Below are 16458 nucleotides of genomic sequence, written 5' to 3' on the forward strand. Positions count from 1 at the left end.
CTGTTAAAGACATTATTAACTACAGGTTGTGCTTACCTTGTGTAGAAACTCCATCCTGGGAATACACGAGATCTGTTGGAAGCACTCTCTGACTATGCCTAGGTCAGGCTGCAAATGATCTTCCCTAAGTTTGCTGAACAGGAAAGGATTAAACTATGAACAGTTGAATGAGATGGATAATAGGGTTGAAAGTCTTTGATCTAGGCTACCAAATTCAATCTAACACTGTTCAAGTTTTATGGATGGTTGGGAAAGGACTGTTTTTTTTAGTCACAGGCTGTTCAACTCCAAATGGAAAAACCAGTGGAAATGAGCTGTCAATTGATAACGTCCACGTGGAAATAATTTAGTCTGGGAATTATTTCTTGGCTCAGATGATGTTAGTTGGAAATCTCAGGGAACTCCTGAGGAGGCCGATGCCCACATCACAGAATTATTGTCACAGGGTGCCTGAGTTAGCAGTCTCAGCAGACACAGTGTTTGGCTTGGTTCTATTCCTCTATTTGTCTTAGGAAGAAGCCTACTGCTGGGAGACCCCGATTACTCCTCTATCTGTGAAACAGAGGTTGGGTGTTTTCATTTTTCCAAACCTTCAGTCTCAAATCTCTGATTATCTGAATAAAGAAAAATAAACATACGCTGTCAATTGTGATAACGACTGAACTAGCTGATGGCTTGAGAAGGATAAATTTGACATCTAGGGAGATGTGTCCCCAGCACTTCCCAGTTTTAAGCCCACAAGAAACCTCACCATCTTTTGTAGCTGGCCTGCACAATTCATTGCTTAAGCAACATTGTGTTAATAAAATGTTTTGCAATCAACCTGCTGTTGAATAATCAGGGCAGGCTAAATGCGGATTGGTGGAAGGATAGTAGATCTTAGACACACATATACCTCTATTTAGCATAGATTAAATAGCTGAAGAGCTCAGGGAAAAAAAAAAAAAAAGGAAGCAATATTGAAACAAGACTTCATTTTTAGTTTGGAACTTGTTCTGTGATATTGCTTTGTCCAAAAGTAGTTCTGCATATGTAGAAAAAATGCTTGTGGATCACAGAGACTGATGTTAACGGCTGGGAAGACAGCGCAATGTAGCCTGTTAACAGAAGAGCTTTGATCTGCACAGAAAATGATTTTGAGCAGATAGACACACATATACATAAAGCAAGATTAATTTAGAGACCTTTGTCATTAAGGAAGATTTTTTTATGGTTTTGTGTGGGATTTAAGGGGGATTAAATGTTTGACATCACTTTGCCTGCACAGGCGATGTGGAAGAGGTTACTGAGCGGGTGATGGAGAATTTAAAAACACGCTTGTGGTGAAGGAGTGGAAGCAATGGATCAGACTGCAGCCTGGCCAAACAAACTACTGGACCTACCACATTTCTGAGAACCAAGTGCTTCTGTTTTGACAGCAGATGCTGCAGGGATGTAGAGCTGAAGAAATATTTATGATTTACCAAAGTATGAGGGGAACTCGGCAAGGACGTCAGGACTGGGATGCCCCTTTGTTTTCTGTTCAGTGATGCCTTGCTTCCCGTGCATTTTTTGTAAGCTATGCTGTTTCTAAACAGTAAAAACACTGAAAAGAAGAAGTCAGCAAGGTGGATTGGGTGATCAGGTGCATTTCTCTCTCAGAAGAGATGGTCCTGGTCATGAAACTTCTGTTCCTCACCTGCCTGTGGCCAACAGCAACACTACACAGCTCTCACAGTCAGCACCACCACCTTCATCGTCGGCAGCAATTGTCTTTCTCAAGAAAACATACCAGGTAAGCAACATACTTTATCTGTCAATGTTCCTCTGGTGAACTTCATGATGTCAGATAACTTTCAACGTTCCATTTTTGTTCACTGTCCTGTTTTGCTGCTTCTGGATTTATAGTAACACATAGTATTGATAGAGTGTTTCCAAAACAGAAATGGTGAACTATTAATTAATTAATTTTTCATAGCCAGACATTTCATATTGTGATTTCATGACTCCTTCATATATATATGCAGGTATATGCCCACTCACACCCAGCTCTTTTATATTGAGTGATATAAGGCTACTGGTGTGACACCAGACTACTACTGTGATATAGCAAGTATTCTTGCCCTCTCATTCCCATTAAAATAAGAAGAAATGCCTTCCAAAGTGCTTTCATGTTATCAAGTGACTTCCATTACCTAAGCAGCAGAGTAGCTACACTGTAAAGATACAGAAGACATTTTTATTGCACTACATGAGGTGAATTATAGCTTATTTACAGTGATGGCACAGTGCGTTCCCTTTCTGGAATATTCTTGTACTTTTATACATTGAAGTATTAAATGTCTCTGTTTGTGCTTTTTCCAATCAAGTAGCTGGTTGGAAATGAGTAATGATACAGAAGTTTTTACATGTGAGTTTCTGTGCAAAGTGTTAGTGCTTTTTGCCCCCAAGTGCAATTTCACATCTGCCCTGTGAGGTCTCTCAACATGTTTCCAGGTTAATCTACTAGTGTGTGAACAGAGCAATGACTGCCAGTGATGATCCAAGGAAAATTTCTCTTTGTTAGAATAAGTATCTCCATTTAAGGGAGGAGAAGGGATACAACTGCTAGATTTTTCAGTGTGCTTGACCCCCTACTAAATGAACAGGAGAGCTCATAGTTTATTTGTACAGTATCACATATTGAAGAAAAGGAATATAAGTGGACTCCTCTGATGTGCTCAAGTTGGTTTTTCTTTCCTGAAGTTGCATGCTTTGTAGCAGGGCTACATCTGTTCACCTCCTGTACCACTTCTTATGTGGTAATCCATCAGGGAAATATCTCTGAAACTCTCTATGTCTTGATAAAATCATGTTTAAGCCATGCAAGGTAACAGATTACACAACAGAGGTGCCTGGAGATGTTGCATCACTCAGTACCTCTGGGTTTCTTTTTGAAGGTATCGGTTCAAGTTTGGTCTAAGCCAAAAGCTCATGAAAAGCATGGCTATTCAGCAGATTGTTTCAAACTCACTGACAGCTTTTGTGAGTGGGCGCTGGTGCAAAATTATTTGTAATAACAAAGGAAAATAAACAGAACTAGCCCTGGTATCAACATAAGGTTTAATCTGGTGCTTTGCTTGTCTCAGGAAGCAGTTAAAAATCAAATGGAACCAGCATAAAATACCTTGTTATTGCTGATGGTAGTGGCAAGGAGAGTCTGTTTTAAGCCCAGCTGATACATTTTGTCTGTGTTAAAAGGTAAGCATACACTCCTGTTTGCATTTATCCTGTTCTGCAGTAGCTGAGAGCAGTCGCTCCATCACTGACATAAAAAATCACAAAGCAGGAAAGAAACCTGGTGGTAGGAGAAAACAGATTTTAAGGCATCTTGCTGAACATCCTCTTGCCACAGGACAGCAGTACCAACACTAGCACAGTGTCCTCTCCACCTTCACAGATCTTTACTAATGCATATACATGGCTCCATGTGACAATCCTGTGAGACAGGCGTGGTGTTAACAGCAAAGCAAGAATAGGAACAAGGAGAAATGCCGGGACTGCAGTTTTCTTTACACGAGGCATGCTTTGCATCTCACATATTCCACTTCCAAGGTCCCAAGGATTTCAAACTGGGAAGAAACCTGCAGAATCCGAGCCACACAATCCTGGATCCCAAAGCTTATCAGCTGCAAATCCAGCCTTTCTCTGCAAAGGGTCCAAATGTGTTTAATTTATCTTTGTTTCATTCTCTGTTTTTGTTCTAAAGTAAGAATTATCTTCATTGCAACAGGGTCTGAGTTCCACCAGCCTCTTTTTCTTTCTGGGGAAAAATCAGCCAGCACGAGGGTTATTAGGGACACAGCTGACAGATGGCTGTGTTTAAATGGGTGGCCTTATAAAAAGAATCCCATGTGAAAATATTACTTAACCTACAAGTTCCACTGTTTTAATAGAGTAACCCAATTCTCCCTCCAAAGCTATTTGTCTGCATTCTCCTGTAAAGAAGATTTTAAAGCATTAACCAAAAGTACATGAGAAAGCGATTATTCTCGTGGTCCATTTCCTACAGCAAAGAATAAAACATTTGATTGTCAAAACGTTGGGCTTTTTGACATTGCATGTTGCTGATGTTACTGAACACTTAGAAATGCATTTTTATGTGTGTGAGAGAAAACTAGATAACTTTGATTAATACATTTGTCTGGTCTTCAAGACTTGGTAAATTTGTTAAAACATTTAAGAGATCACGCTGTTGTGTAACCCCACAGATCCTTCTGGGAGTAAGATTTCTGTAACTTCTATCTTTTGGATACCTTTGATTTAGTAGTAGATAGAGTATCTTGGGGACACAGCACTGGAAAGAAACTTATGGCCATGAAATCTAGGGTATTCTTTTCATGAAAGGGTCCTTAATATTATTCTTTTCATAAACTTATCTATTTTCACAAGATATTTTTAACAAGGTATTTTTCCCTACTAAAACGGAAGAACAGCCACACAGGATCTTACCAAAGGTCCGTGTACTACACTGAGTTTATAACAAGGGCTTGTAAGCACAAGTTTGGAAGAATAAGGACAGGGCAAACAAGGTATGTCTGCCTAGTACTCCCAGCTGTGTCAGGTCACCAAATTTCCTTCAGATACATCCTGTGTTGGATGTAATTTCTGTAGATTTAGTGTTCTTCAGTGGATTTCTTTTCTGTGAACTTGTCCCATTGCTCCCTGAACCAGCATAAACTTCTGATAACCTGGTTAGGTAGAAGACAACCAGCTAGGATAGTAACCACATCAGTGCCGCGAATGCCATGGGTTATGGAACTACCCTGGTGGCATTAAATGATTAAATGCTTTAAACAAAAGTGATCCAAGTACCTTTGAGCAGACCTTTGACCTTTCATTTGCTAATGGGAATCAAGGTTAGGCAGGAGCAGCTCAATTTACCTTTAAAAACCTGACACATCTTTGTCCATTTTTAAATACTTCCGAATTAGTTGCTGTGGTTTTGTAGGCAGTGAGTAACTGCTCTTTGAGAGCCCAGATGCTGATGTTAAAGGAGCATCTGCTGGAGAACACTTCTTAGCCCTAGGTTGTGAGAAGCAGTCAATAGGAGAAAAATGTGAAGCAGAAGTGTATTATGTTTTACTTACCTTAGAAATTTTAATGACATTTTTCCAAATTTTGGTACCTTTACAGATGGAATGTTACCAGTGTCCATGAAGTTTATCCCAAGCACTCTGAGCATGTATCTCTGCATGTAAACCTATTTTCCTTTACTGTAAAGGCTTATAGGAAGGTATTGAAGAGAAGATGTAGCATGTTTATCTGACACCTGCAAGACGTTGCCTGGCTTGAACAACCGCTTTTGATAGCAGCTAGAAATAATTCTAGAATTCCACCATTTGTATATATAAAACATCAGCTGTTCAAGTAAGTAGGCACAAGAGATGCTTTTCATAGAGGCAGCATTTCTGTTTATTTTGTCCTCATTCAGGAAAATAGAAGGAATACTAAAATCCCATAACATCTCTTCTCAGTGGCTTATTAAGTAGAACATTTCCACTCTGGCGGTTTCTGCCCAGGCTGCTTCTTCCAGTGAAATCAGGGGAGCATCAAACAGCCCTTTTTCTTGGCACATCTGCTGACAGATAACCCACTGCTTCCAAAGTGTGTGAGCTGTGCCATGGCATTCGGAGCACAGTTCATCATCTCCTCTTACACTGGTTCCCAAGCAGCAGAATTTCCCTGTTGCAGACCATTGCAGCTCTTCAGTCCTGCTACCCATTCTACTCAAACACAGGCTTGCTCTGTGGTGGTTTTAATTCCCTGAAGGACAGTGTTTCATTTTAGCATCCATGAGATTTTCCTACTTGGAAAACTTACGGTTGTGTTTGACGTGCCTGATGGGCCTTCTGATTGCCCTGATCATTTGATTTAGCCAACATTGATACAGACCTTCAAGGGTACTAAGGTAAATTAATTTGTTCAAACCCAACGGTTCTGAGTAGCCCTTTGGCCCCCACAGCATTCTTGTAATTTTAAAGTAATTTTTAGACTTCATTGTCAAGAAAAAAGGGGGGAAAGGAGAAAAATAAGTAAATACAGGCCCACAACTTATCCTGAAGCATTCCATACCGTGCCTTAAACAGTGTTTGACTACAGGGCCAATCTTCAGAACAGATATCTATCAGTCAGTCTAAAGTAATAATTGGAGTTGCTGGCAGCAAAGTCCCAGAGGATCACAGAAAGCATGAAAGAAGTTTTGTCTAGGGAGAATCCCTTGCCTGTGGCAAAGTAGTTGTATTTGAGCCATTCCTACAAAGAAATGTCTGACCTATTCTTAAACAGCCTGAGTGAAAAGAGTCTCAAAAGCTGTCCAAGCAATACATTCCCATGTTTCACTATTCTCACCATGAGAAAGGTGATCCTAATGTGTGCTATAGAACATTGACTCCTGAGATCACGTAGTGCCAATCCCCTCTGCCATGTGCAGGGACATCTCCCGGAAGACCAGGTTTCTTAAAACCCCGTCCCATCTGGCCTTGAGCACTTCCAGGGATAAGGCATCTGTAACTTTTCTAGGCAATCTGTTGCAGGGCCTCACAAACCTCTCAGCCAAAGAATTTCTTCCTAAAATCTAATCTAAACCTACTTTCTTCCTGTTTAAAGCCATTACCCCTGCAAGTCCCTAGATCCAGGGTCATAATTTCTCAGTCCTTCTTAAAAATTATTGACCTATCTGAGCTCCTAGGAAAAAGCTCACATTTATAAAAAAACAATAATTGTCTCTCTAATATGGATAATGTTATGAAATGGTTAATCCATGGGTACGTGGTGTTACCAAGTTTGGGTTTCATGTGTTGATGTGAATAATAACTTTTTTCCAAACAGCTCTCTTCTCTTGTATAATGATAGATACAATCTTTGAGGGGAACAGAAGGAGATCATGATGTTCTTCCTGAGGCTTCTTATAAATAATTGGTATTCTTCATGGACCTGGGCACTCTCATACCTCATTTCCCAACCTTTCCCAATATATCTTTCTCCACCTTTATTATCACAGTTGTTACCCTTATCACACCAGATTCAGCTGTCTGGTATTTTTGGGTCCCTACTGTTGGGGAGCCCAGCTGGTTCTGGGCTCTCAGTAAGCTGAAATACTGCAGATGAAACTTCTTACACCTGGCAGAGGGTTAACCACGGACAGTGGGGACTGTGACACAGTGGGTTTCCTGTTAGAATGTCAGCCTATTGTGTTAGGACATGTGGCTGTGTGTCCAATCATGAGTTGTTATAAAGTGGTAAACCAATGCTGTGTGTACATGTGTCACCCCAGAACTGTATAAAGGTAGCTGCACTGTTGCAATAAAAAAGCTGCTGGTATCCTGAAACCCATGTCGCCCCCCGCCTCGAACGTGACACCCTACTTCATTTAACCAGCAATCTGAATGTCAGACAGAAAACAAAAATTAAGTTTCTTGCCTTTTTTTTTTTTCTTTTTTAAAACAAAGCAAACGAGAAATTAAAATGAGGAAACTTGACAGCACCAAAGTACGGCCACTTAAATCTGAGCAGCTGCTTCACATAGAGGACCATGACTTTGCACTGAGACCTGGATTTGGAGGTAAGCAGTGCACACCTGCCTTCTCTCTGGAATGAGACTTAATGGCAGAGCACCTCTTTTGTGCTTCAGGAAATAAATGAAGAAGAAATCTAAAAATACTTGATGGCAAAGGGGACTTTTCTGTGTTTAGAGCATCAGTAGGAGAAGTTTGTCCTTGTCGAATTGTTTCCTTCACAGAACTAATTAAAATAAAATATTTTTAGAGTAGGATTCTTTGAGAACAGTGATTAAGGTATCCCTGTAAACTGTATTGTCTAGTAGCAATTAGCAAATTACTTAGTCACCAGATTTGTTTTGGGAGATTGAAATGAACTGTCAGTTCCTAAATCTCTTTGCTCTGTGCAGAATTAAAAAACTACCCCCAGGCCTTTAGTTTATCACCATGTTGTTTCTGTGTTGATGGGCACTATGATGATTATTTCTTCATTTAACTCAATTGTATCTGGATAAAGGGAGTATTTAATGGGATATTCACAGTTTAGATTAAATTTTAAGTCTCCTTCATGAAAGGGGAAATGAGAAAGCTGCCCTATAATAAGCTTTATCTGAGCCTCTACATCACCACTTCTGTTTCATGATTCATGAAAGTATACCGAACTGCATTGGGTTATGAAGTCAAAATAAAATATAAGGACCAATAATCAGTTGTGTAGACAAATATAAATCTGGAAGACTGGCTGAAGTCTGTGGAGCTATTCCTGTTAACGCCAGCTGGTGGGATCTTGGGCCTTGACAAGTATTTCAGGAGACATGGGTTAAGAAGAGCCTCTCTGGATACACTGGGACAATGTGAAAGGGTTTCTTGTTACCATAGAAATTATGCCGTGTCAGAGATCAGAAATCTTGCCTGATTTTGAAGAATGGTTGAGATACAGTATGTTTCTTGGCAACAGAAGTTCAAATTACCTCATAATATCTGTTAGTCTGGACCTCTTCTTGTTGCCACCTGCTTTGCCACACTAAAGAATTTAAGTTTTTGGAAGTGTCATCTCAGAAAGGAAGCAGCATTTCCATCAAAGCAGGCAGAAGTCTGAGATGTACTTCGTTGCTGGATCATCCCAGAAAGCAATACTTATGATGTACATACATAAAAGCAGCTTTGAGAATATACCCTGTGATCTAGCAGTTGTAATTTTCCACGGGCAGTGAGGAAATCCCAAATTTATACTCCATTGTTCCTGTTTTACCGTTGATTTTAGTGATGTTGCGGTAAAAAAGAACGGTTTGGGTTTCACTAGAGGCAGCAGCAGAGGATTAATGCACAAGTGTGCTCTCATCAGTGGACAAATATCACAACTGAAACCTGAATCTGAATAAGAGAATTGTTTTGATAATAATAATGAGAATTGTTTTGTGACGGCAGAGACAGGGTATGGGTTTCTCAGAAGAATGCTGGTGATTTAGTGTGCAGCAAAAGGAAACTCACCTAGAGGAGAAGTTGAAATTAGAGACGTCATTGCCACAGCAATGACAGCCCTGAACTGCATAAGGACTTACTGTGGCTTTGTGTATTTAAAGCAGGTGAAATTTTGGGTTTGTTTTCATCAAAGGTAACGAAGCATCTCAGCATTGTGATTTATGAGGGGCTTGTATCTGTCACATGCCACGTTGCATGATTTATTCAGCTCAGCATGATTCATCAATTCAAAACAGAGGAAAATAATATCAGGTCAAAAAAGCTGGATGGAAAACAAGAATTTATTCTCCACCTTTAGAAAAGGGACAATGTTTTCCCCCTCTCCTATGCCCTATTGGGATTTTCTGGGTATTTCAGGTAGTTGGAATGACAGATTTTGTTAATCTGGCTCCATTGTGCCCCTTTCTCTCAGTCAGTCAATCCTCCTTTGCACCAGTTTAGGAAAATAAAAACAGCTGGAAAATTCTGTGTTAATGCTGTGTTGAACCTGCTGGAGATTCCTCAGTGCGCTGAACTCTTAAATCTAAACATTTGATTTCATTTAGCCCCACACATGCAATGTAAATGAGGCAGATTAAAGAACCTAGAGTTTTTAGCATCTGTAATTAGGTTACAAATGAAAAACAGAGCATAGCTCTATATGATTTATAAACTAAGCAAACATGCAGAGGGAAGAACCTGGAGGAAATGAATGTGGAACTGCTGGATCCTGTTGCTACTGGCTGCAGTGTTACTAGGATTAATTGTGACTTTGCTCACATGACTGGTTGCTTTCTTCTGAAAGTTTATTATTGCTCTGTGGAGGTAAGAAATCCTTTTTCTTGACCAAATGGAAACATATCTGCTGTAATTTATGTGAGTGTATCTTTCTTAACCTACTCCCTAAGCCAGGCTCTTCAGTTGTTGGTGGAAGAGGTGTGGTGTTGGTGTTTTTTTCCTTTCCTGAATTTTTTGTTGCTGTTTGATTGTTGCCTTCTGTGTAACGTCATGGTCTGGCATTGTTTGGAAGTCTCCAGTAGATGGATCCCCTGTTGATGCAAACAGAAGTGGACCAGCATAATGATCTGAGTAATTCCACTAGAATTGGACTAGGAGCATGGAATTTTCCTTTGCTCTTACAGCCTTACCAGCTGCATCAGTGAGCATCGTAGGAATTTTGTTTGGGCCTTGCTGGTTGAAGAGGCACTGACAAAGGCCATGAGGTGGGAATGTGAGGGGTTCTGCAATGGTATGATGATTCCTGCCAGGCCTGGTAGGGCGGTGTGTCTGCACAGGTCCTACCAAAGGAAGCAAAGGACTATGAGTAGGCTCAGAGGCAGATCTTGTCATGGTTTGTGTATCATCTTCTGCCGTGGCCCAGAGTACTTCAATGGATTTTTCAATGTGTGAGCAGACACCTGAAATTTGGAGTGGAGAAGAAGCAAGAAATTAAATGATGCTGCGAGCACTTCTTGGAATGATTATCATCATTCCAAGCTGAGCACAGGCCAGTGCCAGACAATGAAGAGAGACTTGTAGCAGCTCAGATCTGATGGCCCCATAGCAGCCAAAACTGCACACTGAGAGAGGTCCTGAAGTGAATCTTAGAAATACTTTCTTTTCTAATATACACCTATTTATCTATAACCTTTTATTTTCTGAACTATCTTATTTCAAAGTACTGGGAAGTGGTATGAGCCCTTGGTTTCCTGAGTTCTGTCTCCACTTACTGAAAATTAATATTGCCACTAAAAAAAGATCCTAGACTAGCATATAGAGGAGGTCATTCTTTTATTCCTCTGTACATTGGTTTTCCTGGCAGTGAAATCCTTCTACTCACTTCCTGAACTATTTTGCACTTCAGAATTTATGGAACCACAAGCTCATAATCCCTGTGTACATGCAAGTTCTCACTGTGTGTTTACATATATATACACATATAAGTATGGCAACTTTGTTTTTCTTTTACATTGTGGCTTAAGGACCTGTGATTTCCTGTGCTAATGATATGTTAGTTAGAGTTTTAAAATTTCTTATCCCTGCTTTGTCAACCAATGTAGAGGATAATAACATTACAAGTATTAGTAATGATGGAAAAGAATTCAGCAGCATTTAGCTGGTCAAGAGGTAACAGCCTTTACTGACAATTTGCATCCCAGTGTGTAAATAAGTATGATCTTAATTCTGAATTTTCTAATAGCTCTTTGCCACCAAGTTGTTTTATTTTTTGCACCACAACTCTCCCTGAAAGATGAGAATTATCTTCTCACCATGCTGAAGACTCACCCTGAAGAAAGTGGAATGGCTTTTTATCATCTGTTACTGGAAGGAATAGCTGGGGTCCAGGACCAGGAAGGAAATATTTTGGTTATTTGCAAGACCTCTGATAGTAATCTTCTGGGTTTTTTTATTTTACATTGAGAAAAAAATCCAGAACATTGATAATTCTTCCATCCCAAGAGTTGGCTACTGCTAATACCAGTCTACCTTCATTTCTCACATAAATAAAAAAGAAACAGAGCAGTACCAAGAAGAAAATATTATTGCCAGTAATTCTCCTGTTTCTATCATTGCCAGGGGAAAGTAAACACATCCACATATTTTCACTTCCCTGAGGCTTGTTTACATTTCTATACAGTTTTCTTCCTCTACAGGTCCTCAAGCCTTTTTAGAAGAAAGTAATCCCATAGGTCTTAATCCTCTCCTGGTCTCTGTCTCCTACTGGGAACTTTCTGTAGGCTTTGGGGACTTTTTTCCCCACATAGACTGTTACAAAGCCAACTGGGATACAGTGACTAGTGTTTCTAAATTCAGCATTTATTTTAGGGAACTTGCTGTGTGCTCAAAGGCCTGACTACTATAAAAATACTATAGAATTCCAGTCACTGTAGAAATTGGTCCTAAAAATGCTAAAAGGGTATCCTTTTTACATAATAGCCCTTCTAAAAAGGGTATTATGGAATTTGGCCTGACGTACTGTCTGTTGAAAAAATTCCATGGTCGTCAAGGAATTTTGCAGATAAAAGACTGTAAAAACAATGCTGATTTGATTGGGGTTTTTTTGGTTTTGTTTTTTTTTTTGCTGAGGAGTAATTATTTTGAAAATCTGTGGAGCCTCCATTGTGAAATCATTAATCCCTCTAAAATAATGATTTCTAGTGACTCGCCAGAAGCAACTGAAGCTGCTCAATTTAATAACAAAATCCTCTCTACCATCCCCAGTTTTGTCAAACTGGGAAATAAAAACCCCAGCTTTGGTCTAGTTACCTTTTTTTTAGAAGTGACTTTGCTGCTGTTGTCTGACGGTCAACCAGAGACTGAAATTCTCAATGCAGCAGGGAGAAAGATGTGTTGCAGACGCAGAGGCTGGTTTAGGAATCTTTCCAATTCTTGTTGAAATTATGTTTTTTAAAAACACCCTCTTGTGGTAAAACAAATCCAAGGAAGAAGAAAACACAGTTCTCAGCAACCTGTTGCTGATAGCTAATTATTACTGTTTCTACTGTTTCTTGAGTGTTGATCACAGAAAGAAATGTTCCTAGAAAGGCAGGAGTAAGGCCAGTACGTATCTTATGGGGGTGTTGTGTGTGTGTTACTGACAACAATATGCAAGTGCTCCAGATGACAAAATTCAAGAGCACACAGAGAAGATCAGGGCTGTATATATGTGCAGGGAGAAGTGTCTTTATTATCTCCTTACACTTGTTGCCAGAGTCAGAATAGGAAGGAAATACTTGCAGCTGCTGAGATCTTTCAATAACAGGTCAGGGCTGGGGTAGGGGATATGGTTGAATAACTGCCTGGGGTGGATGCTGGATTGAACAGTATTTTCTTATTAAGCATCATGAATACAGTCTTTGGTCTTTCTCCAGGCAGAGAAGAGCAATCTCTTATTGAGGAGTCTGTTTCACAGTTCTAGCATTTTCACTAATCAGGAATAAATTCGATTGTAACTGTTCCCTTTTTATTTCATTCACTTTGGAATCATTCACTGCATTTCTCCTGGCCACAGGTTTTGATCTCTTTTATGCTGTTCATTGTCCCCACTGTTCACAGTTTTATAAGAGCTGCCAGTGCAGTGCAAGCTTCCTTTTGACGAATCAAATGTCGCTGTGTGTGTTCATGGCTAACTGGTACTTTGGTTTGTGTGCATCATCAGCATAAGCTGCCACTGAATTCCGGGTCTGTGTTCAGTTTATATCTACCCAGAGGAGGTGAATTACTGAATGAAACTCATCCCACACTGGAATAATGCTTGTTTGGTAAGAAACCATAATTTTTGAAATTCCAAGAAATATTAGGACTGCCATCATCACACTTTGAGCAGTTGTCACTAAGGAAAGCCTTCTCCTCACTACATGTGGCAGATGGCTTGGAAAATCACTTGTCCTCTTCTGGGATATGATTTGTGGGTACCTCCTTGTCTTGTTTGAAGAATGTTAATGGTAGACATTTAACTTGATTTGCTTTAGATCAACTGACCTTGGCTCAGAAAATGGTTAAACTTTTTTTTAAGTTGAGAGTTGCTCCACTCTCCTCCTGTTCCACCCACATAATTTCACAGAAATTCTTTGTATTTAAATGATGTTACAAATGCCATTTGTAAATGATGTTCACATCAGGTATAAATCCAAATTCTCCAAAAGAAGCAGCATTTTCTGAAGTGCTACCTTGTGTTTTACTAATAAACCAGTTGAACTTTGCACTCTGGAGTCCTTGAGTCTTGTTTTGAGCTTTGGACACTGAGTGATGCATTCCCTCAAAGGATTTCCAAACCAGCCAGCACAGGTCTTGTCAGTGCCTAAATATGTTCTGCTGTGCCCTGCTAACTCTAAACACATCTTATCTTCCTTTCCCATGCACAAGGCATCTTCATCTTTTCTGTGCAGGGTCAAACTCTCCATTAAAATTACAAGTCAAATCAAGGGATTATGCCTCTAAAATAGTTCAAGATCCCTACTGGTAAGAACTGGAAGCAGCTGTGTAATCCTCAAAGGCTGCTATTTTAAGGATAATTCCCAAGGGAGACACAGTATTGTGGCTGGTTATCACGAGAGTGATGTTTCTGGACTATTTTGACTTGGCACTGATAAAAGAAAAAGACAACAAAAGTAGAAAGACAAATTAAAAAGCTATTTCTATCTGCTGCTGTTTAGACTTCCTTCTGGTTGTGTCTTTATTAGGTTATTTGAAATGTGTGCTTTAAAGATACTTTAAATAACTGTTTTTTACAAGTGTAATTGGAATCCCACATACAATAAATCCTACTGATTTTCATGCCAAATGCAAAATATTTTGGGGGTGGGGTGTATGGTGTTTACACACCTATGCATATTCCTCTGTCCCTCATCTGTAAGGACGTGATCAGTCAATAAGTGGAATGATGTGCTCGCTGAAAATTGCACGGGTACATAGCCCATGGAGAACTAGATCCATCATTCTTGATAGTGTACACTGACAAGAGTGCAAATAGTTTCATATTTGGCTGTAATTTTTGAGTGATTTTTAGTCACTTTATTCTAAAAATGTGAATATGTTTTTATGATTTGTTCATTCAAATCCCACCTTGTTAAAGACTTGCAGCCTTTTTCGGTGGCTTGAAGTAGTGGGGTGGTATATATAAAATAAAGTTACAAGTGTGGCAATCAACATTGGAACTGATTATGAAAGCTTTGCAACCTCTGAGGTATTTCATATATTTATTCAGCTTTTCCCTGTTCTAAATACCACTCCAAGGAGTTCCTTTCCTTTGGCATCACAAGGATGCTGTTCCTTGCTGTCCAAACTGCAATGCCAATAACAACTACTCTGGCTGTAAATAGATCACTAAAGATGTTGTGCTTATTTTTACAACTGTTTGGCATCAAGTTTTACTTTGTTGCCATCTCATTTGGTGTGCTGAGCTGGGGAAACTGTAGTGAGTACTGGCATGGGAAACTCTCTGTGTGTTGCTAATGCACAGTCTTCCCTTTAAAAATGTGGATTTATGCTCCTCACCACTCGTTCTGTTACATTGCAGGTTCACCAATACCTGTGGGCATCGATGTGCAGGTAGAAAGCATTGACAGCATATCTGAAGTTGACATGGTAAGTGGATGAGTAGAATCAGAATGAAGGATTTCAGTCAAAATTCAAGGTCTCAGAAACATCCAACTGGATGATATAGAATAATGGAGTTGAAGAAGGCAAACCCTTAAAGAGCACAACCTTGCCTTGAAGCATGCAGGTCATATTCCAGGAAAAGACCTAAGTATCTTCTCAGTATTGTTATCAGAGGCACTTGTTCTGCTGAGATAGATGCCAACAGTGATACAGGTGAACACAGAGCAGTCAGGCTGTGCAGAAAGCTCAGGCTGGGTTTGCAGCACCCTCTTTATTTCTTTCCACATGTATATTTGCTGTCACGGTGTTGCTCTAAATAGGATGATAAAATGCTTGCAACAATCTTTTGTATAAAAAATATTTATTGTAAAATCTAATTGCTTACTGTTATGAGATTCTTCATATTGTTTCTTTATGATGCACTTAATTCATAAATGTGCTAATCTAACCCCCTGTACCATATTTGCACAAGATGTACAAATTTATGGATTTTAAAAGTTGGCCTAATGCTCATGAAGAACTCAAACCAATTCCTTTTTAAAGGAACCACAGTCCATTCTCAGAGAAGGTTGTGAAGATTTCCAGGGGAAACCTTTTTCCATTGGTCTTCGGCTGGTTTCAAAACTTCTTTATCACTTCACTGCTGGCCCAGTCCAGAAGACCACTGGATTATTATTTAAATATAAATTAATTATGAACCTCAGACTCAACCACCAGTGACAAAGCAAACAACTAGTATCTCAGTGATAGTTTCAGTCTGTATTTTAACTCATTGAGTGGTTTGATTCCCCTCATTGAGGATCCTTCAGGTAATATCCCGAGAAGAAATTGATTATTTGCACAAGTTGATTAATTTGTCCTGTTTTCTATTGCATGTAACTAAAACAAGCATTGTCTTATTTTATTTTTCTTTAAACAAAGGACTTTACAATGACTTTGTATCTCAGACACTACTGGAAGGACGAGAGGCTTTCATTTCGCAGTAACAAAAACAAGAGCATGACCTTCGATGGGCGACTGATAAAAAAGATCTGGGTACCTGATGTGTTTTTTGTGCACTCCAAAAGATCTTTCATCCACGATACAACTGTGGAAAACATCATGCTCAGAGTATTCCCTGATGGCAACGTTCTCTTCAGCCTGAGGTAAGAAAATACATCACTGCAACTGGGGGCCAGTAGTCTGGGCAGTGAGAATTACTGGAAATATTCACAGTGAAGATTCTCATACTGGATTGGCATTAATCCAGTGGGGATTAGTGAGGAACTGGTGACCAGTGTAGCAGTGGGAAAGTAAATTTAGTCTTGAGAACATGTTTTTCTATCCTTCACATATTGTTTCCTGTCACAGGATAATGGCAGTTAATCAAGTGTTCGTT

General features: G+C 39.6%; 1 protein-coding gene across 2 annotated transcripts in view; it reads left to right on the plus strand.

The window, feature by feature from the left end:
- Positions 1-16458, plus strand: part of GABRR3 (gamma-aminobutyric acid type A receptor subunit rho3) — a 37879-nt gene that overhangs the window by 10303 nt on the left and 11118 nt on the right. The window contains exons 3-6 of one of the 2 annotated variants that reach the window (XM_050333568.1): positions 1578-1774; positions 7470-7582; positions 14998-15065; positions 16002-16225. In XM_050333568.1, the coding sequence (XP_050189525.1) occupies positions 1647-1774; positions 7470-7582; positions 14998-15065; positions 16002-16225 (533 nt within the window). In that variant the 5' untranslated portion in view covers positions 1578-1646. Of the gene's footprint in view, positions 1-1267; positions 1775-7469; positions 7583-14997; positions 15066-16001; positions 16226-16458 lie in introns of both variants that reach the window. The other variant, XM_050333567.1, reaches the window with a different exon arrangement.

This window comes from Myiozetetes cayanensis, unplaced genomic scaffold, assembly GCF_022539395.1.
Source record: "Myiozetetes cayanensis isolate MyiCay16 unplaced genomic scaffold, myiCay2020 scf5-8, whole genome shotgun sequence".
Lineage (NCBI taxonomy): Eukaryota > Metazoa > Chordata > Aves > Passeriformes > Tyrannidae > Myiozetetes > Myiozetetes cayanensis.